At 40.2% G+C, this 27,106-nt stretch overlaps 1 protein-coding gene across 7 annotated transcripts in view; it reads right to left on the reverse strand.

Moving 5' to 3' along the window:
- Window positions 1–27,106, reverse strand: part of INVS (inversin) — a 134,608-nt gene that overhangs the window by 56,798 nt on the left and 50,704 nt on the right. For 4 of the 7 annotated variants that reach the window (XM_070458411.1, XM_070458412.1, XM_070458417.1 and 1 more), the window contains exons 4-6: window positions 7,300–7,473; window positions 5,551–5,718; window positions 1,737–1,917 (exon numbers count right to left, since the gene is read on the reverse strand). In XM_070458411.1, the coding sequence (XP_070314512.1) occupies window positions 1,737–1,917; window positions 5,551–5,718; window positions 7,300–7,473 (523 nt within the window). Of the gene's footprint in view, window positions 1–1,736; window positions 1,918–5,550; window positions 5,719–7,299; window positions 7,474–23,253; window positions 23,411–27,106 lie in introns of all 7 variants that reach the window. The other 3 variants (XM_070458414.1, XM_070458413.1, XM_070458416.1) reach the window with 3 other exon arrangements.

Here is a 27,106-nt window from a genome sequence, read left to right on the forward strand (position 1 = left end):
GCAGTCCACTTTGGAGGATGTGGAGGAGGTCTCCCCAGGCGAAGGACTTTAGAAAGGATCAAAGAACGAACAGACCTGGTAACAGCATTTTAGGAAACCTGAATTTCATACATGCCATTGCTTCAGTGTACACGGAGTGAGGCAATGAGGCAGAGGCCACATCAGCAGAGCAAGAAGACCCTGTGTGGACGCCAGGCAGAAAAACGGACTGGCATGGGAGTTTGCTCCTCCGCCTGCTCCCCAGCTGCGGTGCGAGATCGAGTGCTCCATAACACCAATGGGCAAAAGTGGGGTCAAGGGCAACTTACGCCACACCCTCAATCTAAATACCTCGCATCTTGTTTGAGAGATAAGGAGAAAAATTCAGAACAGGTTGTAAGGAAACACTCTAAGACAGGGGGAAAGGAACACCATCAGAAAGAACAAGAGCATACCTCAGAAAATGATCTAGAGAAGGATCCGGAAGAAAATTTCAGGCAACAGTTTGGCATCCTTGACATTTACAAAGAGATGGCCTCTATGAAGTGAAACAGTATCCTAAGAAGAAGATAATCTAAAATGAAAGGGTAATGGAAGGAGGTAAAAATATAAAAAGCTGAGATAAAAAGAAATATGGATGATAGAAGGAAATCAAAATCTAGCCTAAAATATAATCTATAAGAGGCAGAAAGAAAGCAGAATTCATGAAAAGAAAATTCAGTTTAGTGCTATGCAGACAAATTTGCAAAAATGCAGAGGAAAAGCGATGAAACGAAACACTGAAATGAAGACTGAATAATAATTATAAACCTGACTATAAAACCAAATGCAAATGTAAGAATCATTTAAAAAAGAGAAAACATGTAATTTTAAAACTAAGTCTATAATAATAATCTTTCTATAATGATTAATATTAATAGTAACTGGCAGATCATATTAAACACCCAAAGAGTATAAGTGAAAGTGTGCCAAATTCCTCATTTTAAATAGATGGGAATCAGTAAATGAAGTTTTGCTCTTGACTCAGGCTTAGGCTTAAGAAAGCTTTTAATAAATTTAAAAGTAACTACTAGTAAACCATAGAAACCCTCCTGAAACATTAGGAAATTCAAAACTAGATAGCTACAATGTAATCCATACATCACAAGGCAGAAAACAAAGAAATCAGTAAAAACCCCCAAATTAAGGGGGGGAAAACCTATCCTCAAAGATCAGAATAACAGAAAAAAGATCAAATTGTACAATTTGTAACAATGCCTGTCGGTGGGCAAAACTCCTTCACTAAAAGAGAGACTCTCAGATTGCCAAAATTCAGACAGATACACATATATAATCTTCCATATAAAAAAGTGATCCCCAAAAATGTTAAGTAAAAGGCACATCAGGAAATACGAAGAAAAGAAAACCAAATATCATAGTATTAGCTGAAACATAAAATTAAAGCCCTTTTCCAATAAAAGCAAAGGCACTGAATGTGAAGATTATTTTACATTTGTTAACAAATGCACATTGGTTTTATAATAAAAATTTTAAGACATAATGTTGAAATTAACATATAACAGAATACATTTGTATTGTTAAAAATTTAAGCATACAACAGAGAAATTTAGGTACAAAGTACTACATATCAATTAAAAATTAAAACAATTAAATAGGAGGTGGGAGTTGATGGGGGGGGTGGAGGAGAAGCCATGGAAAATTTCCTATACTCAAGCAGTTCCTCCTACTGTTGATCCTTGGTTTCATATTCAACTCACCTAGCAAAGCTGCCCAGTGAAGTGGTGTTCGAAATAAGTTATCGTAAGATGTTATATTGCAACTTTCGTATGAGGTCAAGACATCAACCACTGTCACATTCCCATCAGCAACTGCAAAGTGAAGAGGTGTTCGACCCTCGTAGTCTTGCCAGTTCAGTAAAGACTCTGTTGGAGCAGCATCCTATTTTTAAGGAACCAGAGACTTCAGACATACATAGAATCCTCAAAAAAGCCACATTTGATGTAAGTATTAACTGAGCGATTTTTGAAACCTGTATATTCTCTCTCAGCAGAAGTGATAAAATTTAGAAAAAAGTATACAGTCTAAATCTTAAAAAATTTAATTTCATATTTAACTATAAAAAGTACAGAAAAATAAATGTACTTGTACTATCTAGATTAAATAGGAATCAACACTTCCTAATGTGCTTTTTTAATCTGTATGGATTCAACTAAAGCCATATGTTTTGTATTTTTGTATACGTCCATAAACAATAGATAAATTTTGTATATGTTTTCAATATTTATACTTATGCATTATACCATGTATATCCTTGAATTTTTTCTTTCAAATTTATATTTTTGAATGTTTTTATTTCAACACCATACATTGGGGCATCTGTAATATGATACCAGTCTATTTGTTAAACCACAGTTTAGTTCTCCATTCTCCTGAAAGTCGCTCAGTCGTGTCCAACTCTTTGCAACCCCATGGACTGTAGCCCACCAGGCTCCTCTGTTCATGGAGATTCTCCAGGCCAGAATACTGGATTGGGTTGCCTTTCCTTTCTCCAGGGGATCTTCCCAACCCAGGGATGGAGCCCAGGTCTCTGGCACTGCAGGCGGATTCTTCACCGTCTGAGCCAGCAGGGGAGGCCTTGCTGAAGGATGCTTAGGTTGCTTAGACTGTTTCCACTATTAACAAAAATGCTGCAAGGAACACACTTCCTTTACATATTTCCTTGTGGCATATATGTGAGATTTTTCTCTAGCCCAGACCCTTTGAAGGGAAACTCCTGGGTTGAAAGATATCTGCATCTTCAGTTAGATATTGTCAAACTGCCCTCCAAATGGCTGTTCTAATTAACACATCCGTGACAATGTGTAAAAGCTTTTATTTCCCCACATGCTGGCACAAATTAACCACTTGATATTATCAAACTTAAAATGTTTTTCCCCTTATAGGTATGAAAAGCATTTCACTGATGCTTTAAATTGTATTCCTTTTATGAATGAGGTTGAAATTTTTCATCACATGGTTATTAGATTTTTGGTTTAAACTGACAGTTCACGACATTTATGTGTTTTTCTCGTGGATATCTGTAGAGATACGATGCACTGCTTAGGTCCTCCTTCCCCACATCCTTCCTCCCTCCACGGCTGCTGAAAGTGCTGCCAGCAGACGATCTCCTGTCAGCTTTTTGGAACTGCTTTAGCTGAAGAGAGTTCCCTCACCCACCTCAGATCCCTTCTCAGATTAGGTCATACCCAAAGTCAAGCCCTCCTGTCCCAACTTAAGAACTCTCTGAAGGGACTCTCCAGGTTTCGAGCTCTGTATACAGTCAGCCTATTTTATAAAAGAACAGTATGAGAGGTATTACAAAACACTTCAAAAAGAAGTAGAATATTACCATGGCGGCATTCTAGGACGTTGAGTCTCCCAAGGACTTAAATGCACTTATAAAGGAGGGGAAAAAAAGCCAAATTTGTAAGGAAGATATTATAAGTGAGAATCACCCTCCACAGACCTCAGATTTTGGAATTAACACATAAAGAAAAAATAACTAATGATAAAACACGTAAGAAAATAAAAAATGGGGACTTCCTTGGCAGTCCAGTGGTTAAGAATCTGTGCTTCCAATGCAGGGGGCATGGGTTTGATCCTCGGTGGGGAAACTAACATCCCACAAGCCACACAGCACAGTTAAAAAATTAAAAAGTAAGCATGGGAAAACGCTCTCTAAATGATCAGGCAGCTCTGAAAAAGAACCTAGGAGAACTTTCAGAAGTGAAAACACAATCACTAAAATTGAAGACTAAACAAATAGTGTAAACAAGACTGGATGCAGCTGGAGAAAGACTTGGTATGGGCAGACCTGATGTAATAACCCAGAACGCAGCAGAGTGGGGCAAGATGATAGAAATGGACAAGAAGAGCTAAGAGACGTGGAAAGTGAGACGGAAAGGTCTGAAATACGTATTATTGCAGATGCCATAGGCAGGAGTAGAGAGAACGAAAGAGAAGCAATACTGAGATAATGGTTATATATTTTCCAGAATTGAGATGTGATCATCAGAATGTATACTAAACACGAAAAAAAAAATAAAAACCACATACTAGACACACTGTGTAAAACTAGAATACTATATAGAAAATTTCTAAAAACCACCCTGAGAGAAAAGATAATCTATAAAGGGATTACAATTAGACAAATAACAGACTATTTAAGAGGAACAATGAAAGGCAGAAAGCAGCAAAATAACGGTCTGAAAGAGCTGATGAAAGTAACTGCCTAGAATTATGTATACAGAAAAACTACATATTCAAGAGCATTGTAGAAGCATAGCCATTCTTAACAGTTGAATTAATCAGGGAGTTAACTACCATACATCTATACTAATAGGAGTTCCAAGAATTGTATTTCAGGGAAAAAGGTAATAACCCTAGATGGCAAATTGGAGATACAAGAAGAAATGCACAGCAAAGGAATCAGTTAACATACAAGTAGAAATAAATTAACCATTGTATAAATAAAACAATAATATCTTCAAAAGTCTAATTTGTATGTTACAAGCAAATAGGACCAAACATGCAATTACCACAGCATGTAAGTTGTAATTTGGGAAGAAATGATTAAAAAACCTCAAAGAATTTACTGATAAACATTCAAAATTCATAAGTATAGAAAGTTGGTTAGATATATAATTAATGGCCAAAAGTATCAACTGCATTTCTATATACCTGCAACAACCAGTTAAATTCATACACTAGATAGACTTTTTAAAAAAGGTTCAAAGCAGCACTGTTGTAAATAGCAAAAAACTGGAAACAGTTCCAGATGTCTGTCAATAACAGAATGAAAAATGTGTGTCATTTAATCTTCAAAAAATGGAATACTACTCAGCATATAGCAGTAAAAAGTAATATATTACAGCTACACACAGCAACACAGATTAAAGCCACCAACTTAACACTGAACAAAAGGATGTTGCAGAATACTTTCAGGATGATTCTATGAATATAAAATGGAAAAATGTTAAAAATGAAACAGTACATTGTTTAGGAATGCAAACATATGTGGCAAAACTATAATGAAAACCAGTGGAATAATAAGCACAAAATTGAGGGTAGTGGCTGCCTCTGAGAAAGGAGAGAAAAGACTGCTGCTTGGAGGTACCCAGGGAACTTAGACAGTGACTTACCTGGCTGCTCCACTCAGTCATGAGTATGTAAGTTTCCCTATTCCTTATATCTTAAATGTATTTATTCACTTACAACTACTTACTATCTGATAAGAACAAGTATGAAACAAAGTCAGGGATGATAAATAGGAACTCAGAAAAGTGACTGATGGGGACAGAAATGAGCATGGCATAGGGAGAGAGAATGCCTTTGGAAGCAGGCACGTAGGAAATGTCTGTGTGGTCTTAAATCACAGTATTAAAATGCTCTATTTCCTGCTGATGAGCTCACATGTTTTTTTCTGTACTCTTTCGCGTCATGATTTGCTTGTATGCTATAAAATGCTCCTGCGTACAGTGGATAATTCACAGCCTAATCTCTTTTGGGGGTAAGACCGTCCATTACACCTACCAGAATGCATCGCACTGTGTGAACAGCACTTGGATCTTTGTGGTTGGCTGCCCAGTGAAGTGGGATCTTGCCTTCGACATCAGGAATTCCAATGTTAGAGTCATGCTTGATGAGCAGCTTCACATGCTCAGGGTTGTTGTAGTAGGCGCTCCAGTGCAGAGCTGTTTGCTGCAAACGGAGAGAGTCTCAAAATGACCTCGACAACAGCACAGTGACAACACAGCAAGCCTCTGCCAGCTCCTGCCGCGCGGCGGGCGCTGCGCTGCGGGGCGGCTTCCGTGAGCCTCCTCCTGCCGTCCGCGTCAGGACGGCTCCGGGGGACGAGCACGCTTGAGCCTGCACGTGACTGATGAGGACACCGAGCAGGAGGGGGATGAGCGCTCTGCTCACTGGCATAGACGTAGGAAAGCACTTTTGCTCAAGCGACTAATGGGTCTTTGTGGACTGAACAAAGTGCTTTTTTCAGGGAAATATTTATTTTCTGGCCGTAGCACATGGCTTGCAGAATCATAGTTCCCAACCCAGAGAACCCGTGCTCTCAGCAGTGAAAATGCAGAGTCCCAACCACTGGATGCCCAGGGAATTCTCAGTGAAATATTAGCACTACAAATGCTGTGAGTTAGGAATAACATCAGTTCACAGCAGTTGTAAAATTAAAAAATTGATCTCAGAACTTCAAGTTATATGAATGGCTACCAAACAAAATTTAAAAATCACATTAAGAATACTATGGGAGTGAAAAGACAATTGAGTATCAACCCAGAGACTTAATTATAAGAGTTTTAATTTCATGAGCATGCAGGAGTTCGTAAGACTCTATGATAAAGTGCCTGATAAAAACAAAGAGGATGACTGCCTTTGTCTAACTAAAGACCACATTTTTTTTCCTGTAAAGAATAATCAGAAAGTTGATCAAAACAATGACCAATGTATACAACATGTTTGAATTCAAGAGCAGGGAAGATAATGAATCCCAATAACAATGTCAGAGCAAATATTATAATCAAAATGAAATTAGTAATAATTTTACAGTTAATATTTATTGAGAGCATACTATGCACTGAGCACTGTGCTAAACACTTGATATACATTATCTCATTCTCTTCAACAACCCTGGCATCCCGTTTCGCACATGGGAAAACTGAGGTACAGAGAGCTTAAGTAAGCTGACGGACACAGAACAAGCAGTGGCTTCCACACTGAAAGCCAAGAAGAGTGCGCCCAAGCCCAGGGCATTAAAGCAAGCATGCACTCAGTACACTGTCTGGGGGCGTTTTGTCACCACAAATCTCACAACAAATTGCAACTATCATGCTGCTGCTGCTAAGTCACTTCAGTCGTGTCCGACTCTGAGCGACCCCATAGACAGCAGCCCACCAGGCTCCCCCGTCCCTGGGATTCTCCAGGAACACTGGAGTGGGTTGGCAACTATCATGACTAGCAGTCAAATAATGAGTTGAAGTTAGGCAGGCCTGGGTTCACATTCTAGTCCTGGCACTTGGATCTTTGGTAGGATTTTAATCTTCTTGAGCTTCAGTTTCCCCAAATGTGAAAAGATGATGCTACCCACTACACTATGGTTGCTGGCAGGACACAGTTTAAGTGAAATCCTTTTCTGGGGCATGTGGAGATTTGGAATTGTTCTACCACGAACGAGTGGTAATTGAGGCCTTCTTCCTTGAGGCGTCACGTCATAAAATAAAGTGTTTGCGTCTGTTCTACTTGTCCTCGACTCTGACAGTCTGCTACCTTGTTTTTATCCTGTGTATCCACTTCTCCTGGTGCCATAAACTTCAGCAGAAGCGCCAAACATTTAGGGCTCTTGTGCCGAGTAGTCAAGTGTAAAGGAGTCATTTCTTCCAGATCCTTCTGCATCCAGTTTGCTCTGCGTGCAAGTAAGAGCTTCATGAAACGATAATTTCCCTAAATGAAAAATAAGAGACAGTAAGAAGAAATGTAGTTTGGAGCCAAAATTTTTTTTAAATTTTAAAATGCTTTAAGCATTTTAATTACTCTGCCGGAGTAATAACATTCAGATAAATTAATAAAAGGAAAAATACTTAAAGTTCTACTATACTATCAGTTGTTTTATTTTGTTCATTTTTTTCCCAACTGTTTTCTACATACCTATAGTTTCCTTAGGGGTTGGTCAATATTTCATTGTGTTAAGGCAAGATATCTTATTTAATCATTCTATTACTGTTTATAACTTTTTGAATAGAAAATGCTACAATGTGTATGATTTTTCACTTAATTTTTTTTTTCCATAGAATAAATTACCGGGAACAAAATTACTGGGTCAAAGGAGTTTGTGCATTTTATGGTTTTTGGTGTATCTTTCAAATTGCTATCTAGTAGCAACAATATGTGGATGTATTAGTTTCAGCACAATCTAACCAGCACAGCATATATTATTTATATTCAAAGTATAATAACTTTGTGAAGTAAACAAGAGATTTTTAACCCCAATTTAGAGGTGAGAGAAGTGAGATTCAAAGGGGTTAAATAGTTTTTCCATAGCAACTGGTTAATAAGAAGGTGATTAGTGTTCTTGAAGAGAGCTATTTACAGTTACAAGTAAGGTATAAGGAACTTCCTCACAGTTCAGGCTCCAGACGCACATGGTCACATACACACCAGCCCAGAAGTCACTGTGGGCCGCCCGCCGGCAGGCAGTGCTGCCCACATAGGTTAAAGCCTCCAGTCTGGCACAATCCATCCGTCCGGAGAACGAAGGGCTAGCTGAACTCCCTTCTCCAGATGGACTGACTGTAATTGTACTTGGGCTGCCCTTCTGGCTCAGGCAGCAAAGAATCCGCTTGCAATGCAGGAAACCCAGGTTCGGTCCCTGGGTTGGGACAATCCCCTGAAGATGAGAGTGGCAACCCATTCCAGCATTTTTGCCAAGAATTCCATGGACAGAGTAGCTTGGTGGGCTATAGTCCATAGGGTCACAAAAAGTCGGACACAACTGAACCACTAACACACATGATGGTACTTAGGTCAACCATCAGACAGCACGCCTGCAGTGCTTCTGAACTCTTCCCTGAGATCTACTTCCATATTTCCAATTCTGATTGGAGACTTCAATATGCTTGGTATCATAGATCATTCTATTTCTTTCATTTTTATTGGAGTGTAGTTGCTTTACAATGCTGTGTTAGTTTCTGCTGGACAACAACGTGAATCAAGTAGACATACTTCCCCTCCCTCTCGAACCCCCCCCCACACCCATCGAGGTCATCACAGAGCGCGGAGCGGAGCAATCTGCGCGATACAGCCGCTTCCCACTAGCTGTCTGCTTTACACGTGGTCGTGTGTATGTGCCAACGCTACCTTCTCAGTCTGTCTCACCCTCTCCTTCCCTTCTTCACGTCCACAGTGTGTTCTCTATGTCCATGTCTTTATTCCTGCCCTGCGAAGAGGTTCACCAGTACCATTCTCTAGATTCCATATATATTTCAGTCAACATGAACAAACTATATTCCATGATCAAATTCTCTGCTGTCCTCATGCCTATTTCTCTTTCTCTACTCAAAGCATAATGGCAGGCAAGGAGCCTGTGTTTTTAATCTTCTGAGACCCTCTTTGGCATTGGCTTTCTTTAGGACTGGAATGAAAACTGACATTGTCCAGTCCGGTGGCCACTGCTGAGTTTTCCAAGTTTGCCTGCATACTGAGTGCAGCACTTCCACAGCATCATCTTTCAGGATTTGAAATAGCTCAACTGGAATTCCATCACCTCCACTAGCTTTGTTCGTCATGATACTTCCTAAGGCCCACTTGACTTCTCATTCCAGGATGCGAAGATGCCAAAGAATGTTCAAACTACTGCACAATTGCACTCATTTCACACGCTAGTAAAGTAATGCTCAAAATTCTCCAAGCCAGGCTTCAATAGTACGTGAACCGTGAACTTCCATACGTTCAAGTTTGATTTAGAAAAGGCAGAGGAACCAGAGATCAGATTGCCAACATCCGCTGGATCATCAAAAAAGCAAGAGAGTTCCAGAAAAACATCTACTTCTGCTTTACTGACTAGGCCAAAGCCTTTGACTGTGTGGATCCCAAAAGACTGTGGGAAATTCTTAGAGAGATGGGAATACCAGACCACCTGACCTGGCTCTCGAGAAATCTGTATGGAGGTCAAGAAGCAACAGTTAGAACTGGACATGGAATAATAGGCTGGTTCCAAACTGGGAAAAGGAGTAGGTCAAGGCTGTATATTTAATTTATATGCAGAGTACATCATGTGAAATGCCGGGCTGGATGAAACACAAGCTGGAATCAAGGTCACCAGGAAAAATACCAGAAACCTCAGACATGCAGATGACACCACACTTATGGCAGAAAGCAAAGGTAGTCCATCAAGAGCCTCTTGATGAAAGTAAAAGAGAAGAGTGAAAAAAGAGGCTTAAACTCACATTCAGAGAACTAAGATCATGGCATCTGGTCCCATCACTTCATGGCAAATAGATGGGGAAACAATGGAAACAGTGACTGACTTTATTTTTTTGGGCTCCAAAATCACTGCAGATAGTGACTGCAGCTGTGAAATTAAACACGCCTGCTCCTTGGAAGAAAAGCTATGACAAACCTAGACAGCATATTGAAAAGCAGACATTTCTGTGCCAATAAAGGTCCATCTAGTCAAAGAAATGGTTTTTCTAGTAGTTATGTACAGATGTGAGATTTGGACTATAAAGAAAGCTGAGCTTCAAAGAATTGATGATTTTGAACTGTGGTGTTGGAGAAGACTCTTGAGAGTCCCTTGAACTGCAAGGAGATGCAACCAGTCCATCCTAAAGAAATCAGTCCTGAATATTCATTGGAAGGACTGATGCTGAAGCTAAAACTCCAATACTTTGGCCACCTGATGTGAGGAACTGACTCATTTGAAAAGACCCTGATGGTGGGAAAGATTGAAAGCGGGAGGGGAAGGGGATGACAGAGGATGAGATGGTTGGATGGCATTACCGACTCAGTGGACATGAGCTTGAGCAAGTTTCAGGAGTTGGTGACGGACTGGGAAGCCTGGCGTGCTGCAGTCCATGGGGTCACAAAGAGTTGGACACGACTGAGCGACTGGACTGAACTGACACCATCTACATCCTTAACATTGTTGGAAATGTGGCTGTTAAGTAATATAATTACAATGCTTTAATGGTCTACTATCAGGGGCTATCAGTATTAATAGGGAAGACACTTATTAATTGAGCAGCCCCACCCCCACGGTAATGAACGTGAGGCTCTAAGGCAGCAGGGAGGTGAGGAAAGAAGAATGAGGCTTGTCTGCTTGCCTCAGAGGCAGGCACAGAGGCAGGAGTCAACTCAGCTCCAGGGCAGAGGCTGAAACAAGGGCAAAGACTAGGACAAGGGCCCATGAGGCTGTCTATGCTAGACAGGCAAACCTGGAATGGACTGAAAAACAAGGATGCAGCTCGGTTATTTCCATCGGGGCGGTTTTCCTCGACCTCCCGAGGGAAAACTTATTTTCCTCTTCTTTATTGCAGAATCTTTTCATTTCCTTCACAGCACTCTCCCCAGTTTGTAGGTACATATATACCTGTTAATTTCTCTTTGCTGAGATCTTCCTCACAAGTAGTGAGCATCATGAAGGCAGAGGCTATGTTTTATTGATCACTGTGCTCGGCATGTTCCTAGCACAGACTAGGTGCTTAATAAATGTTACTTGAAGGATTGAGTGAATAACAGGAAGTAAAATATCTTCTAGAGCTTTTTGTTTTTATTTAAAACTTAGTGACAGTTCCTAAATTAGTGCATAACAGTAAGAATATTAATTCTCAAACATGTGGTATTTGGTTACTCTTATTTATTAATACTTATTTATCAGAGCACTTCATTCATAGTGGACATCATTTATCTGGATTTTTTCCCTTCACCCAATGCCAGTTCCAGTTTTTGAGAAGGTACTAAAATTTCCTCAAGAGGGCACCCTGCTCTAAATCTCTTGCCATCTTTCTTTGAAAAAAGAGGAAAATGCCCAGGAAAAACAAACCTATGTGGTACTTCATACCAAAAAAAAATAAGGTTTGACCTTTCTGAGCATAACATTTCAAATATTACAGAATAATTCATCATGACCTTTTAAAGATAGTCAATCAGACAATCATTGTGATTTTGAAATTAAGAGGAAAAGGGAAGAAGAAGGAAACCAGAATATGTTAGGGGTGGCTACTGAGTTATCGACACAGTGCTTATTATATTTACACTCCACTTTATTCTGGGGGTTCTACCTACACAAAACATGGTACATTTCAGGAATAATTACTCAGTCATTCAACAAACATTCTTGGAGCCTTGTTACAAAGCAGACAAGAGTGAAATGTACTTTACTTTGACATAGATGTCATCTTTGTTCCTCACAGAAGTATCATGGGAAATTTTTACATATCAAATAAAAGTATCTTCCTGTGCTTCTAATTTCCTCATCTGTAAAACAGGAGTAATAACAGTGCCTGAGAGTATCATTCATGTATATGAGCTGATAAAGGTGAGATCTGTACCTAGTGTGCAACGCAGATGCTCAGCGATGCTTGCTGATCTGATCACAGTTTCGCACTGTGCAGGCGGCGACAACGCTCAGCTGGTCAGGTGGAGCCAAGGGCGGCCTGACCGCGGGCAAGTGGGCAGAGGGGGAAGACCGGACACAGTGGACCCGGCCCAGCGGGCGGTCAGGAGCGGACCAAGGGGCAGGTGAGGATACAGGCACATGCAGTGTTCTGTATAATGACTTTTCCGATTTGCTTTTACTTTGAGAAAAATGTCTATGCCTTCAGACAAAGGTGACACAGTCCCCAAAAGAACAAACCCGGTAGGAACTTCGTGGGGAGCGCTGCAGTGCTGAGACGCTCAGCCGTGCAGACTCTCTGCGACCCCGCAGACTGCAGGCCCCCAGGTTCCTGGGTCCACGGGAGTCTCCAGGCAAGAGTACGGGGCTGGGTTGCCACGCCCTCCTCCAGGGGGTCTTCTCAACCCAGAGATCAAACCCAGGTCTTCTGCACTGCAGGAGGATTCTTTACCAGCTGAGCCAGCAGGGAAGCCCATGAGTTCTGGAGTGGGCAGCCTATCGCTTCTCCAAGAGATCTTCTGGACCCAGGAATTGAACCCGGGTCTCCTGCAGGATCAGGCTAGCTTCTCCTTTTCCAAAGGACATAGCCCATCTGAGACACTACTGACAAATGCTGGGACTAGAAACAATAAACCCACTCGGACCAAGACCAACCTCCCTGGTTTTAGGAACAAGTATGTTACATGCTCAGTGTACACAGACTCAACTCTGAGAATGAACAGAGGGGACAGGCAAGTCTTTGAACGAAAATCAGGAGAGCATCTCTAGCACCAGTGGGAAAGAGGAAAACACTAGTTTCAGGCAGCAAGCTATTTTGATAGCCCCCTGAAGACTGTAAGACTTTGGGGACCCGTGTTACAGGCTACTCTGTTTCCCATAAAGCCCCCTCAATACAAGCGCAAACAAACAAAATGTCCAAACATTTCCTCACTACTGCTCCAAATCAGGACTTCTTACATTTCCAGGTTTATTATGACACAATTACTTTTGTTTTGATACTAAGAATTTAGTATCATCTCTTAGGGCCACATGACAAGGTCCTGAGGTGAAGACTGGGGATCTACTTTTATAATTTCTAACTGGGTAGGAAATAGTATAAGAGTGAAACAGAGAATAGATCAAAGGAGTATATATTCTTAAGAAAATTCTGCAGGCAAGTAAGCAGAAATGAGAACTAAAGTTACAAGAAAGTCATATTTCATCAGTAAAACAATATTAACTCTAATATGATGAGGTCTATTATGCCACGCAAATGTGAAAATATTTCCTAATGGCTCTGAAACATTGAATAAGATGTTGTTTTTCGGTTTGGGGTTTTTTGTCGTTGCTGTTATTGTTGGGTACTAACAATCTTCATCTTAATCTATTATTATTAACATGATGACCTTCTTCTGTCTGTCATGTAAATGGTTATGACATTTGGATTTTCCTCAGATACATGAAAAGGAGTATAATACGTGAAAGGGTAAAAGAGAATGGAAAAGCTCCCTGACCTGGAGAGCAGCACTTGAAATGAATCTGAGAAAGAAATCAACTCAAAATGCCACTTAAGTTCATATTTTTGTCTGTCCAATTTGCTAAGATGAACTCCTTTTTTTTTTAAGGAAAAGTCATTTAATCTAAATAACAAAGATATGGAGGTTTTGAGTGAAATATTTTGATATTTTAATTTTTCATTTTTAAGAAATAAAATATAACATATATGGTTAACACTCCCTTTGCGCCCTTCCCCGGTTCTATTCCCTTTCTATCTTTGGAGAAATTGGTGATTATTTCTCCCATGAATGTTCTGATATATTTGATTTCTTACAAACACATGCATTCATAAATGACAAAGCATCATTTTGTATGTTTTTATATAAGTAGCCCTCCGGGAATCTCTTGCCACCTTTTACTCAAAGCGATGTTTTCGAGATGTGTCCAAACTGCTTTGGTTCATACATTTTCACTGGAGAAAGCATTCTGTCATATGAAAATAGTACATTTATTTATCTCTAAGGGAATATTTAGCTTGTTTCTCATTTTTCACTATTACGAACAATATTGGAATGCGTTTTCTCCATGCATCTCTTGGTACAAGTACCAGGATTTCTGAAACTGCTGGCTGAAACTGTTCTCTCAAGCAGGTACTCCAGTTGACAGTCGCACCGGCTGTTTGAGAACCTGCGCTTCCCCACGTCTTCTCCACACTTGGTTTTGTCAGACTTGCTAACTTGTGCCAGTGGGTGCACTATTTTGTCTTATCGTGGATTTAACTTTCGCTTCCCTTCCTGAGGTGCAAAGTCTTTGTGGGCTATTTGTTTCTTCTTCTTGACCAGGCTTTTTGTGTGTTTACTCATTTCACAGCTGAGCTATTTGTTTCTTCCTTACTGATCTGTAGGAGTTTTCTGGATACTAATTCTTCACTCATTTACCAAATATCTTCTCTCTTTGTGTGGCTGTTCTTTTTGCTTTGTTTACACATTTCTGCCAGGAATAAATTCACTATCTGAAATGATGATATTGTTAGCTGTCTCAGCATTAGATTTCTTCATATATTTTGTTTGCGGGTTCATTTTGAAGCGAAGATTGTTTGCTGTTATTTTTTATTTGTTTTGCTTTTTTTCTCTCTGCTCACCTTTATAGCTGCTAACACCCAGCTCCTGGTCCATTTAAGAATTTGCATTTATGATGAGGTTCTGCAGCCACACGTCCAGTGACATTAGGGGTGTCAGTTACTGTCACTGAGCTAGTGCGCGGCTTCCTGCTCCTGAGACTTGTCTAAATCAGCTTCCTCTAGAGTAATAGCCTCATGTCGAGACAAAGAATACCCCCAAATTCTAAGTAATTTTTTTCACTTTAGTGTGAATACAGGACTGCATATGGCAGCCCTTTTCCCTACTGGGACACTGAAGAGACCAGATATTTTCCCCAAACCTATATGCTTCCTGATGCATTCTTATTCTATGTCCTCAGCACTTATATTTACTCTCACGGTAGGTGAAGGAGAAAACAACTGTCCACCAAATGTTCATTGTATTTTGTTTTCATTTACAGGTTTGTGTATAATTTTGTCCTGGAAATATTATAACTATAACTGTATATACATATAATAGCACAAATAAACATAAGGTAGGCATTCTGCCATATTTTATCTAAATCCTAATCATTCTGTACCCCCCAAAGATACATTATTTAAAACTGAAATGGAAGTAATATAAACATGATTTGTTATTATTAATTCTAATGATATCTATATAATTACATATTTATAAACCCTCAAAGCATTTACAATATTAATTTTTAATAAAAATCACTATCACTAGGAAGTATATGGAGAAGGAAATGGCAGCCCACTCCAGTATTCTTGCCTGGAGAACCCCATGGACAGAGGAGCCTGGTGGGCTGCTGTCCATGGAGTCGCACAGAGTCAGACATGACTGAAATGACTTAGCATGCATTGGAGAAGGAAACGGCAACCCACTCCAGTGTTCTTGCCTGGAGAATCCCAGGGACGGGGGAGCCTGGAGGGCTGCCATCTATGGGGTCGCACAGTCAGACACGCCTAAAGCGACTCAGCAGCAGCAGCAGCAGGAAGTACATAGGTCACAAATATCAGTACCTTCTTTATATCGAGCTTTCCTGTAATGACTGCAGACACACATCAGTCTTAGAAATAGCACAGGAGTGTCGGGAGAGGCCCTGCATGTGCTACTAAGTATGCCAAGAGTGCAAAGCCTTGACTCCTCTACCTGGGCCATTTCTTGGAGTTGGTTTTGTACCGAGCAAACTTGTGGGACATTCATGTCTCCTGAACATTAGATCAAGAGCAGTCTTGCTTAGTATTTGCTAAAGTAGTAAAGCTGGAGATATGCCCCAGTTCAGCATCCCTCAGAAGCCATGTGAACCCACTGTGTGCTCAGGGTCCATCTGGGGCCTTGGCAACGCCTCCTGGCTCTTGGCATAAAGGAACTGATGCAAAGATGCCAGTGATTATGCTTTCTGCTGTGCCATCAGTAGGAAGCTCTTCTGTCTCTGATGGTACTTATATATCTCCTGCCAGCACTCAGAGCTAGTTCATTACCTTGTAGTAAGTTGGTACATACAAAGAAAAAAGCAGGGAAGTAGGATAAATTAAATCAACACCTGACATTACAGGAAATGAGGAGGGGATGCTGACAGAGACAGTCTTCTCGAAGAGTAAGGCCACGGGCCCTGCAGGTCAGGTTCAGGGATGAGAAGATTCCATGTGGAATCTTCACACACCCACGTGGTGGGCAGGGCTGGGGAGGTAAGGGACCCTGCTGAGCTGTCTACCGACTCAGTGATGAGGAGTAGGATTAAAAGAGCCTGCCCAAATGATGCCTTGGTTCTGGCTCACCTTCCTCTGGGCAATCAAAGAAAGAGACGACAGCATCACAATGGGGCAGCAAGCCGAAAGGCAGTGTGGTCGTGGTTGCTGAGCCAAGGGCTCTCCGAAGTGGAAATAAATGGTGAAAGCAATGAGACCCTGCTATTTGACATAGAACTCTGGGTGGACTGAAGACAGTAGACGTTCCCTTGGTTGAGACCGGAGTGAGCAACGGCTCAAGAGTGAAAATGAACGCAACGCCTTGTCTAATGATGCAGAGCCAACTGCACCATGTAGCCGACCCTGCCGTAGTCTGCTTTGTCTGGTAGAGAGGACAAAGCTCTGGGTGTAGCGGTGGCCACTGTCTAAAGCAAAGCTGCTTGTTTAATGGTGCCCTCAATACACAGAGGTTCCCCTGAATGCCCTGGCCTGATTTACTGATGATCTGGCTAAGTTAAAACTTGATGGCATCCACTGGGAGGCAGTCCAACCACAACTGGGAAGCAGTCCAATCTCAGTGACAGCTCTGGAAGACTGACTCTGCTAACAACGGGTCAGTCCAGTGGGCTGAAGTGAAAGCCACTGTCCTTAATTTAGACACCACTCTTAAGGATGGGACACGCTTCTTTTAACTCATGAATGTTGTCAATGTTCAAGTCATCTGATCTGGCACTTGGAAGACTATAGATGATAGTTTAAAGACATCCCTCTATGGGGCTACAAACTATGGAGGTAAAACTCTAGCTGCCAATTGAACAGTCTGGGTCAGTCATGTAGATGCCCACAGGAAACGTCTATTCTCTTATGAGACCAGCTGGCATCAGGCTGCTGAATAAGCCTATATTGCCAAGGTCATTGACCATTTGCCTCCTGGATTCATCATTGCACTAAACATGGTAACGAATCCATCATCACAGATTGAACCCAGAGTAAAAGGTACATGTTTGATGTAGAAGCTACCACTGCATACCAGACTTGCTTGTTCTTCTAAGTTGGCTGATTTCTCTTAAAATAAAGGAGGCCACTTTAACAGGGCATTGCCCCTGCCCATTCTTGGCAGGGATTCTGACCAACCCCTTTCAGCGACACCTTATGCCTCAAGACTGCAGACATGTTTCAGGTTACAAGGTCACTGTTCCAGTCTGATTAGCCTATATTAGCCGCAGCATTGAGGCCCATGAAACTAAAGTGTTTTTCATGTTTTGGGTTTCTATACCGTCTGACTACGACGTGTCTTTTGTCACAAAGACCATCCAAAATTGGGCGAATAGTTAAGATGTTTAATGGACATTCTGTGCCCCATACTGTTTCAAGGAATCTGAAATGATCAGGAGCAGGCACGGCTTCCTCAAAGACAAACGCAAGAACATTTCTAGCTCTACTTGTATTACCTCTCCCTGATGCACACACCTAAGAGAGAGGCAGCTTGGTTACTGTGCATGGCCACCCTCAGAAAGAGCTCATCTCCTCTCCCTGACCCACACACCTAAGAGAGAGGCAGCTTGGCTACTGTGCATGCCACCCTCAGAAAGAGTTCATCTCCTCTCCCTGATGCACACACCTAAGAGAGAGGCAGCTTGGTTACTGTGCATGGCCACCCTCAGAAAGAGCTCATCTCCTCACGGCAACTTCCTGGGAAATAATCAGGACAAAAGGCGTGGGGGCTGATCCACAGCTATTTTGAAAATGTGGGATTCACACCCTAAGAGTAATCCCAGGCTGGCCGTGTGGGTACACCCTCTGGGTGGCGTGTGTGTGTGCACGCTCAGTTGCTAAGTGATGTCCGACTCTTTGTGACCCCGTGGACTGTAGCCCGCCAGGCCCCTCTGTCCATGGGATTCTCCAGGCAGGAACACTGGCGTGGGCTGCCGTTTCCTCCTCCGGGGGTCTTCCCGGCCCAGGGATGGCACCTGCGTCTCCTGCATTGGCAGGCGGGTTCTTTACCACTGAACCACCTGGAAAGCCAGTGGTGATCCATGTTTAACAACAAAACCTGAACTAAAGTGACTTGTGCCTCTTCAGGTTTTATATCTGGAGGAGAGAGGGAAATATTTCTCCACTGGGCTTAGGGGTTGTTTTTCAGCTCATCTAGTGCCTCCTGTAATTATTGGCAATAACACCGAGATCAGCAGGTCAGCCCAACTCTCTTGCATGTATCATAACAGATAACAGAAAAGCCTTAGAGTGTATCTTGGCTGTGTAAAGTAAGACCTGCTGTCTCCCCTGGTTCTCACTCACAGTGGACTTAATCCAGGACACTGAAGTCAATACTGCAGGTTGTTCTCATCCTGCAGCTTAGAATTCTATCACTTAAAAGCTATATGAGACATACTAATCAGATCTGTTCCTAGTCTCTGTTGGTCAGATTAATCAGAGCAGCTGATGGAACGGCATGCTCACGTGAAGAACGTGCAGGGCCAAATGGTGGGTTGTTGGGAGAAGCAATTTACCATGGGTCCTCATCAGCCATGCAGGTTCTTATGCCAAAAATGCAGAGACTTGACCGTTCTTGGCCTAGGCAGCTTCTCTGGGCTGTGTCTGCTGCAATCAATTTGAAGGACAAGACATCTCTTCCCCTGGGTTTGCTAGCAGCTCTTTTGAAAGTGTAGACCCAGCGGTTCTCTGTGCTGCGATGCAAACCTACTGCGTGCATGGCGCCACGTGGGCCTTCGGCGACTCCCTCATGGTTCTTTGGGGAGAGGGAAATCAGGGCAAACGACGGGTGCCGGGGCTTTTCTCTACACCATGAGTAAGCTGTCTCTTTGTCCCTGACCTGGAGGCTCCTGTCTATTGTCAACATCCATGAAGCAGTAACAGACTAACTTCTTAGCTTGTTTATGGGGTAAAATAAAACCTTAGGCCTTGAAAATAGTTCTATATTATTGCAACATGAATGAAGTATAAGAAGAAGTGAAATGTGATTAGAGAGGTGAGCAGGGGCTAGGAAATGGAGAGTCTAATACCACATGATGAAGAGTCTAAAACTTATCATATAGGTAAGGGGGCACCAATGAAGAGTTAAAGGAAATGGTGTGAGTAAATTTATGTTTTGGGAGGCAGTCTGAAGCATTGATTTGAGGCAAACAAATCTTTGGCAGTGCAACTGGTTAGGGGGTCACAGCAGCGATCCGGAATAGCAATGTTGGCAGCTAAGCAGAAATCAGAGGATGTGCTGTGAAATACGTAGGAGGACTCCTGAATGGGTCTAACGGAGAGTGGGGTCAATAACTGAAAAGACAGAAGCAACACAGGATTCAGGATGAAGATTTTGGGTTCTGTTCTTTTAACATGTGGAGTTTAGGGTGTCTGAGGGAAATCTATACAGAGAAGTCTAACAAAAAGGAAAAGTAAAAAAAGAAAAGAATCTATATGGACCTGAAGACTAGAAGAGATGGCTGGGATTCAAGATACAAGGTTATAAATCATCTACATTAATAGCTATGTCAACTGTTTTACCAAAAGACAAAATTTCTGGCATAAATGAAAGCACATAAAACTGGAAAAATGAATCTATACATCCTAACTGAAATGTAAACATAATTTAAAGATCCACATGAATAGCTTAGCTTAGTATAATGCGATCCATACTGTTCTTTTTCCTAGACCAGGAGATACTGCTACCATATCAAATACAGAGTGTAAGTGAATTGGAAAAAAGATGGGCCTTTCCTTATTATTACTGCCTGCTTGGATAATTTTTTGGCTCCAATTAGGTGTCTCACTGTACTCTGGTTTCAAGATTTTTTTTTTTTTAATTTAATGTGGATCCTTACAGGAAATAGTTTTAAAAACCAAATTTTTTAATGACTGAGCTATAGAAATGATTACATAGTGAGCTATAGAAATGAAATGAAATCCGTGTTACTTTTTCCAGTCACAGACATTCTCCTTTCCTTAAATTTCTGATTTCAAGCCTAAATACTGTGTTTTACAGGTAAAATCTCTGAACTACTCAACACCTATGATGGTAATCGCATCACTAATATGTCAACTTAAGCAAATCTTATTTTTTTTTTTTTAAAGCTATTTGACAATTCTCTAAGCAAAGGCTAAGAATGGCACTTCAAAGGCAGAATGGGAGCTGTATTTGTTGCTTTTCAAGTTTAAGATGTTCATCCATCTGGCGGAGCAGCTAGACAATACATCAGCCAAGAACATCTCTCTGGCTTAAAACAGATTCTGGCTCTCAAGAAGGACTTGACTGAAGGAAAGGCAACATCTTTAGTTGCTCTGTGGCTGAACTCTACTAAGATTTCTCTCCAATGCCTCCTCCAAGCCTTGGCTCCATCCACTAACTTGGTTTCCATAGGAATAGACAGAACTATCAAGTGGCACATAGTCAAACGGCACAACAGAAAAAGAAAATGTGACTGTCAAGAAAAAAGTCGACAGACTTTTCTCTAAGAAAAGAAACCGTAGAAAGGTATCCTTGACTCTGAGGCTTCCTTACACAATGCTGGATTTTTCATGTGATTTTTCTGCCTGGTAGGGACAAGTTTTTAAGATTAGTATGAAAGTCAGTCCCTTCAGTAGAGAGCATTTCATACAAAAAAATAAATATTAAAAAACTGTAAAATGCTGTGACGCTTATTTCCGCAAGTACAATTCCCTCGTGCCTGTGAGCCACCCTCCTTTCCGTAGAGCGGTGCTTTAGTTGGCACAACCTTTTGGGCTGATTATAAAACGCATTTTGTTTCTCATAGTTGACATTTTATTTATAGGAAAACATCGATTTCATCTTAAATCAGTAGTTCTCAACCTCTAGCACTCATCAGGATCTCTGAAGGGCTGGAAAACAGACTGCTTGGGGACCTCCCCCAGAGGTTTTCGTTCACTAGCTCTGGGGTGGGGGTAGGAATTCACATTTCCAACAAGCTTATGGGGGACACCAGTGCTGCTAGGTCCAGGAGTTCACACTTTGAGAATCACTGTCTAAACAAATAACCTAACTATCAAGAGTTCTCAACCATGAAGAACTTAAACAAGCACCCACAACCGCCAAAAAAGAATGCCTGTCTCATTCTAGGTCAATGAAGTCAGAATTTGAGACTTTGGGATTCGTATTTCCTAAATGCTCTGCAGGTGATTTGAAAATGGTATCAAGAGTGAGACTTGCTAATTCAACAATTCATTCTATACTCAACAGTTCCTTACTATGTAATTACTCTGAATCAGACACTCTGCTAAGGGTTTTGGAAGCTCTAAAAATACTTAAAATACATATGCACAGTCATTATACATTACAATGTAGTACAAGCAAGGAGGGGCAAGTGCATAAAAAATACAAAACCAGGCCAGGAAGGCTGGATGGCAACCCTCAGAGCAGGAAGGACTGGCTCCTGGCGCTCTCACTGTCGGATGGACATTATAAGCTGCTGGTCTGTTCCCCTCACTGACCCTGACCAGTCTGCTGAGTTGCACTGAAAGCAGTTACTTTTAAAAAATCATGTTTTGGTACTAAACTCAGAAGCTAAATCCAAACAAATCTTGCTTAACATCTGGTTCCTTTGAAGCACCCCAAGTCTTGTTGTAGGCTCCATCTTTAGTTTTTCAACAATGTACCTTCTATTGATCCTAACACACAGTTTTAAAAAAAAATCAATTCCTCTATTTGGCTAAGATATGTTCCTTTGGGGAAACTGTTTAAAACAACTGTTTGAATCCATCTGTTGCCTTCTCTACTTCAGTTCCACGCTATGGATGGATTTCTTACATAGTGGGAAAGACAAACGACAGATAAATATGTAAATAAATTCAATTACACTCAGAAATCCTTAACGAACCTCATTCAGGCTACGCATTGAAGGTTTCATTAAATGCTGAGCACTAAGTAGTTATCTGACTTCATAACTATGACCCACCTTCAAAATAGTAGCCAGGGCCCCACAATGAATGGTGATACCTGAGTTAAAACACGTGCCTTCTGGTCTCAAATCTAAGCCGTCTTCAAAGCACCATATCACACACCAGCTCCATCTACGGACCAATCCCCAAACCCCGTACAGTTCCTCACCTTTCTTCCATTGTCATGGGGCCTTTTCTCTTGAAAGTAAGAAAGAGGCCACTGAGTTGGTAAAAAAATAATAACAATAATAATGCTGCAGTTTAGCGGTTAGAGTGGGGAAGAAACATCAGCAGATCAAAGATTATCTTCGTTGTTCCATTTGATAACTTACCCAGGATATGCGTCCTATTTGCCACAGCTATGTTTTAACTCTAGTTTAATAGTCCTTCTACATTCAAGCACATCACAGTTCTTAAATCAACATTTTGGTATTGCCCTCAAGCTCTTTGTGGACCAATTAGATATAAACAAATACACATTTTAGAAAGCAATTCAAAAATTATGAATTATATATTTCATATTTATTGAAAACTTTGGAAAACTATTAAAAATTTGGAAAATAAGAAAAAAGATCACCTACAATTCCATTATCCTAAGTGTAACATAAGCTTTTTTTTAGCCTCTTGGTACAATCTCTTCCACTTATTTTTAGCTGTTTTGTTTAACATGAGAGGTCATTTTCATAGTTTCTATCAGACCATACACCTAATTTCATATTCATATCTGGAACAAGCAGTGACTGATTAAAAATAACATTTTAGGGCCTACTCTCAGTCTGCAGAGTGTGTTTCTCTCTAAATAAATCTACTTCTTACCTATGAAAGAAAAAAAAACTTCTATTATTGCCAGCTATCATCATAATAACTGACTCAGGTGGAGTGGCCAGAGGAGGCTAATAGTTGTGGGTCAAAGTTTGAGGAGTAACAAGATACTTACATAGTTTCAAATGAGCTCTCCACCAAATACATACTAATCACAAAGAGAAAGCAATTAAGGTCACACTGGAGCACCCCGGCAGATGTCACTTCATCCAAATGATCAAAGTCATGGCCAGTGATGGGACAAAAAGTCCACGCGTTTCTGCCATGGTGCACTGAGAAAAATACCACACATCATTCCTGCGACGTTTTCACCAAAAATGCATAATCTAGGTTATGAGGAAACGTCAGACACACTCAAAATGAAAGCCAATACAAGTGGTCTGTACACTTAGAATGCAATGTCATATGTGGTCACACATACACACTCACACACACACACAGAGATTAAGGAACTGTTTCAGATTAATGAAAATTAAAAAGATACAATAATCAAATGAAATGCTTAATCCTGGATTTTCTCTTAGATATTATTTGGACCACTGGAAAAATCTAAATAAGATTTGTATAATAATATAATTGTATTTACATTAGTTGCTTGGTTTTAATAATTGAACTGTGGTTATTTAAGAGCATGTCATTGTTAATAGGAAATATGCACTAAAATGTGACAGCAAAGGAGGATCATGTCTACGACTTTCTCCAGATGGTCGAGAAGACAATGTCCCACACTCATATACACTGAGAGTCAGGAATAAAGCGCATGTGGCTAAATGTGCACATCTGGGGAATCTGGGTGAAGGGTACATGAGAATTCTTTGTGGTATTCTTGCAACTTTTCTGTAAATCAGAAATTATTCCAAAATATAAAGTTACAGGGGGAAAAGAGGGGAAAAAAATTAATTTTATTACAAAAGTAGTAAGATGTTCATTAAAGAAACTTGAAAAATGAAGAAAAATATGAAGAAAGCAATGAGCAGCCTGCACTTCACAAACATGAGGGAACCAAGGCTTGCATTCTGATTCACTCACTCCCTGCCTCTTCCCTACAGGACAGGTTTCTCGTCCCCAGATGGGCATTTAAATTTTGAAATGTTCCATAATCATACCTTCACTAATGTTCATAATATCCCTTTAATGAAGGCCAGAATCATTGTCAGTTCATAGATGAAGAAACACAGATTCAAAAATTTAAACTATGGGTTGACTTTAGAAAGATTATCAGTTTATATAACAGAAAAAAAAACAATGCTACTGGATGGCTGGTTGACTATGATTCACAAACCAGCTGCAAGTTAGCTTCCTGTAAAACAATAAGTTTGGAGATGATTTGGGGGATTCCTTCTAATACTAAAATGTTACAATTTTAATTTCTTCTATTATCACCAACATCTTTTAGTATACAGAATGTTCAGTGCCTAGCATGGTGCCATATAATATATATATTATATATATATATAGTATTAATAGGTACTAGATAAAAATTTCTGAATGACTGACAAATACATTACAAATTATAAAATTGGTAATATATTATGAGGTTATGAAGATAAGATCATGTATATAAAAGTGCTTTATAAAGTATAACATTATTATAATTGATTATTATTGATGATGTAGAATAGAAAACAATCTAGAAAACAAATTGCTCATTCTAAAATAGAGATTAAAGTTAAGATATGCCACCTCTTAAAAAGATGTCACCTTTTTGAAGGAATCTAAGAAATTTACTATGAAGTTTATTTCTATATTACTCGTTTCAAGTATAATTCACCTTATTCTCATCAATAACCAATTTAACTGACTGTTTACAGATAGATGGAGAGACAAATGACAAATTAGTACCCGCAAGGTTTGTGGCACGGACATAAAAAGTGAATTTATTTTTCAGATACCTTTTATAGCCACAGTCTTGCAAGTAGAAGACATCTTATCTGGTTTACTATTGATCCAAATGACAAGGCTGAGCATCAGATTAAGGATACGTCAGAAACCTGAAAGAAGGCTACCAACAGATGCAGTGGGATGGTAGCTTCTTTCAAAATGATCTATTAAGGCCACGGTGTTTACAAAGGCAGTTGAGAAAACACAGCCCAATATATACAGGGTTGCATCTAGTAATCAGCAAGAGTGCCCATAAAAACTTCTAATGTGAACCCCCATACACACATTTATGATACCTGTTTATTTCCAGCATTAAAAACTATTCATAAATTTTTTTGATGCTAAAACAAATGATACAGGCTTTTTCTTCACCTCACATCCTTCTCCTATTGTTATAGTTGCTTTCTCCACAAATGGTAGCGTTCTAAGAGGTCACCTGGTTTAAGACAATGGGAAATACTATCTAATTTAAACTGACTGCAAATCAGGAAGGTCAAGCTCAATTTGAGATTTTAATTCTAAGATATATTCTTTGACGATAGTGAAATTTGACTTAGCTAAGTATAGTAATGATCAAAAAATATCATACCATAATAGAGTCCTGAAAAATAAAAATTCCAAGAATATTTCTTACATACAGTGCACTATTTTCATGAAAAAAGAAACACATTGAGGATAAAACACCAAGCATGCTAAAAATATATATATATATATCAAAAAAAAAACCTGATCAGAGGTGGGAAAATCTGTCTTACATGATCACTCTGGGAATAGCACTTCTTTAAGGGAAGGTCCATTACTTTCTATACTAGAAAGAATTGGAGAATTTTGTGAGAATCATGGGAATAGAAAAAGCTTCAGAAAATTCCCCTTTCAGATGGCTATAAACAGACTTGAACTGTTTTTTCAAAACCCAGAGCACTCTAACCAATTTCAAGGGACCAACATTTGACATTGTTACAGACTAGAGACAGACAGCAATAGTCTAAAACTATTTAAAACATCAGCAAAATATTCACTTTTTGTTTGCCTTTTTAGCTAGTATGAAACATTTTACAGGAATAATAACATTTTTTAAATTTATCATCAGCTTAAACAGTAGCACACATAAGTTTCAATGCACTATCATTATTAAATGGTATGAGATACAAGTTAGAATATCTTGGGTTTGACAGTAGCTCCAACTAGTTTCCTAAATAACAGCATATCATTATCATTTATTTGTAGATCTAAGGCATTGTTTTTAGATGTGCTGAGTAGGACAATTTTCAGGGCCCATGTTTCCTCAGCTGTGAAATAAAGATATTCACTTAAGCTATAAACTAGTTTTACCAAGTCTTGACCAATTCCTTACATTGCTTCCCTGACAGCTCAGTTGGCAAAGAATCCACCTGCAACGCAGGAGACCAAGGTTTGATTCCTGGTCAGGAGGATCTGCTGGAGAAGGGATAGGCTACCCACTCCAGTATTCTTGGGTTTCCCTTGTGGCTCAGCTGATAATCTGCCTGCAATGCAGAAGACCTGGGTTTGATCCCCTGGGTTGGGAGGATCCCCTGGAGAAGGGAAAGGATACCCACTCCAGTATTCTGGCCTACAAAATTCCATGGACTGTAGAGTCCACGGGGTCACAAAGAGTCAGTAACCAACTGAGCGACTTTCACTTTCAGTTAAGACGCTACCAGTTTATGCCTTAAAAAGTGTTGCGATCAAATGATTTTGAAAAATCCTGGATTCAAAAAAAATACACAGGTTTCTTTACTGTATCATTTTTCAGAGCCTTTAAGATGCTAGTGTGTATTGCGAATTTCCAATAAAGAACAAACTTCTCTGATGATGGGATCCCTTTTTCACACATTTCATAAGACTACCCGTCCTACAGAAGGAGCTTTGGGAAATGCTGTACATAACGATCTTCAAGGTCCTTTTTCAGCTTTTATAATTTTTGTTTTTGTTTTAATAAGAAACATAGAGCAGGTTATTAACTACGCTTATTTTTCTTGGATAGATTAAACCTGGGAAATATGCTTGGGGGGAAAAACTCTCACAAAGTCAAGGAGAGAGTCACTTGAAACTACAATTATCAACAA

The sequence above is a fragment of the Odocoileus virginianus genome, chromosome 29 (assembly GCF_023699985.2).
Source record: "Odocoileus virginianus isolate 20LAN1187 ecotype Illinois chromosome 29, Ovbor_1.2, whole genome shotgun sequence".
Lineage (NCBI taxonomy): Eukaryota > Metazoa > Chordata > Mammalia > Artiodactyla > Cervidae > Odocoileus > Odocoileus virginianus.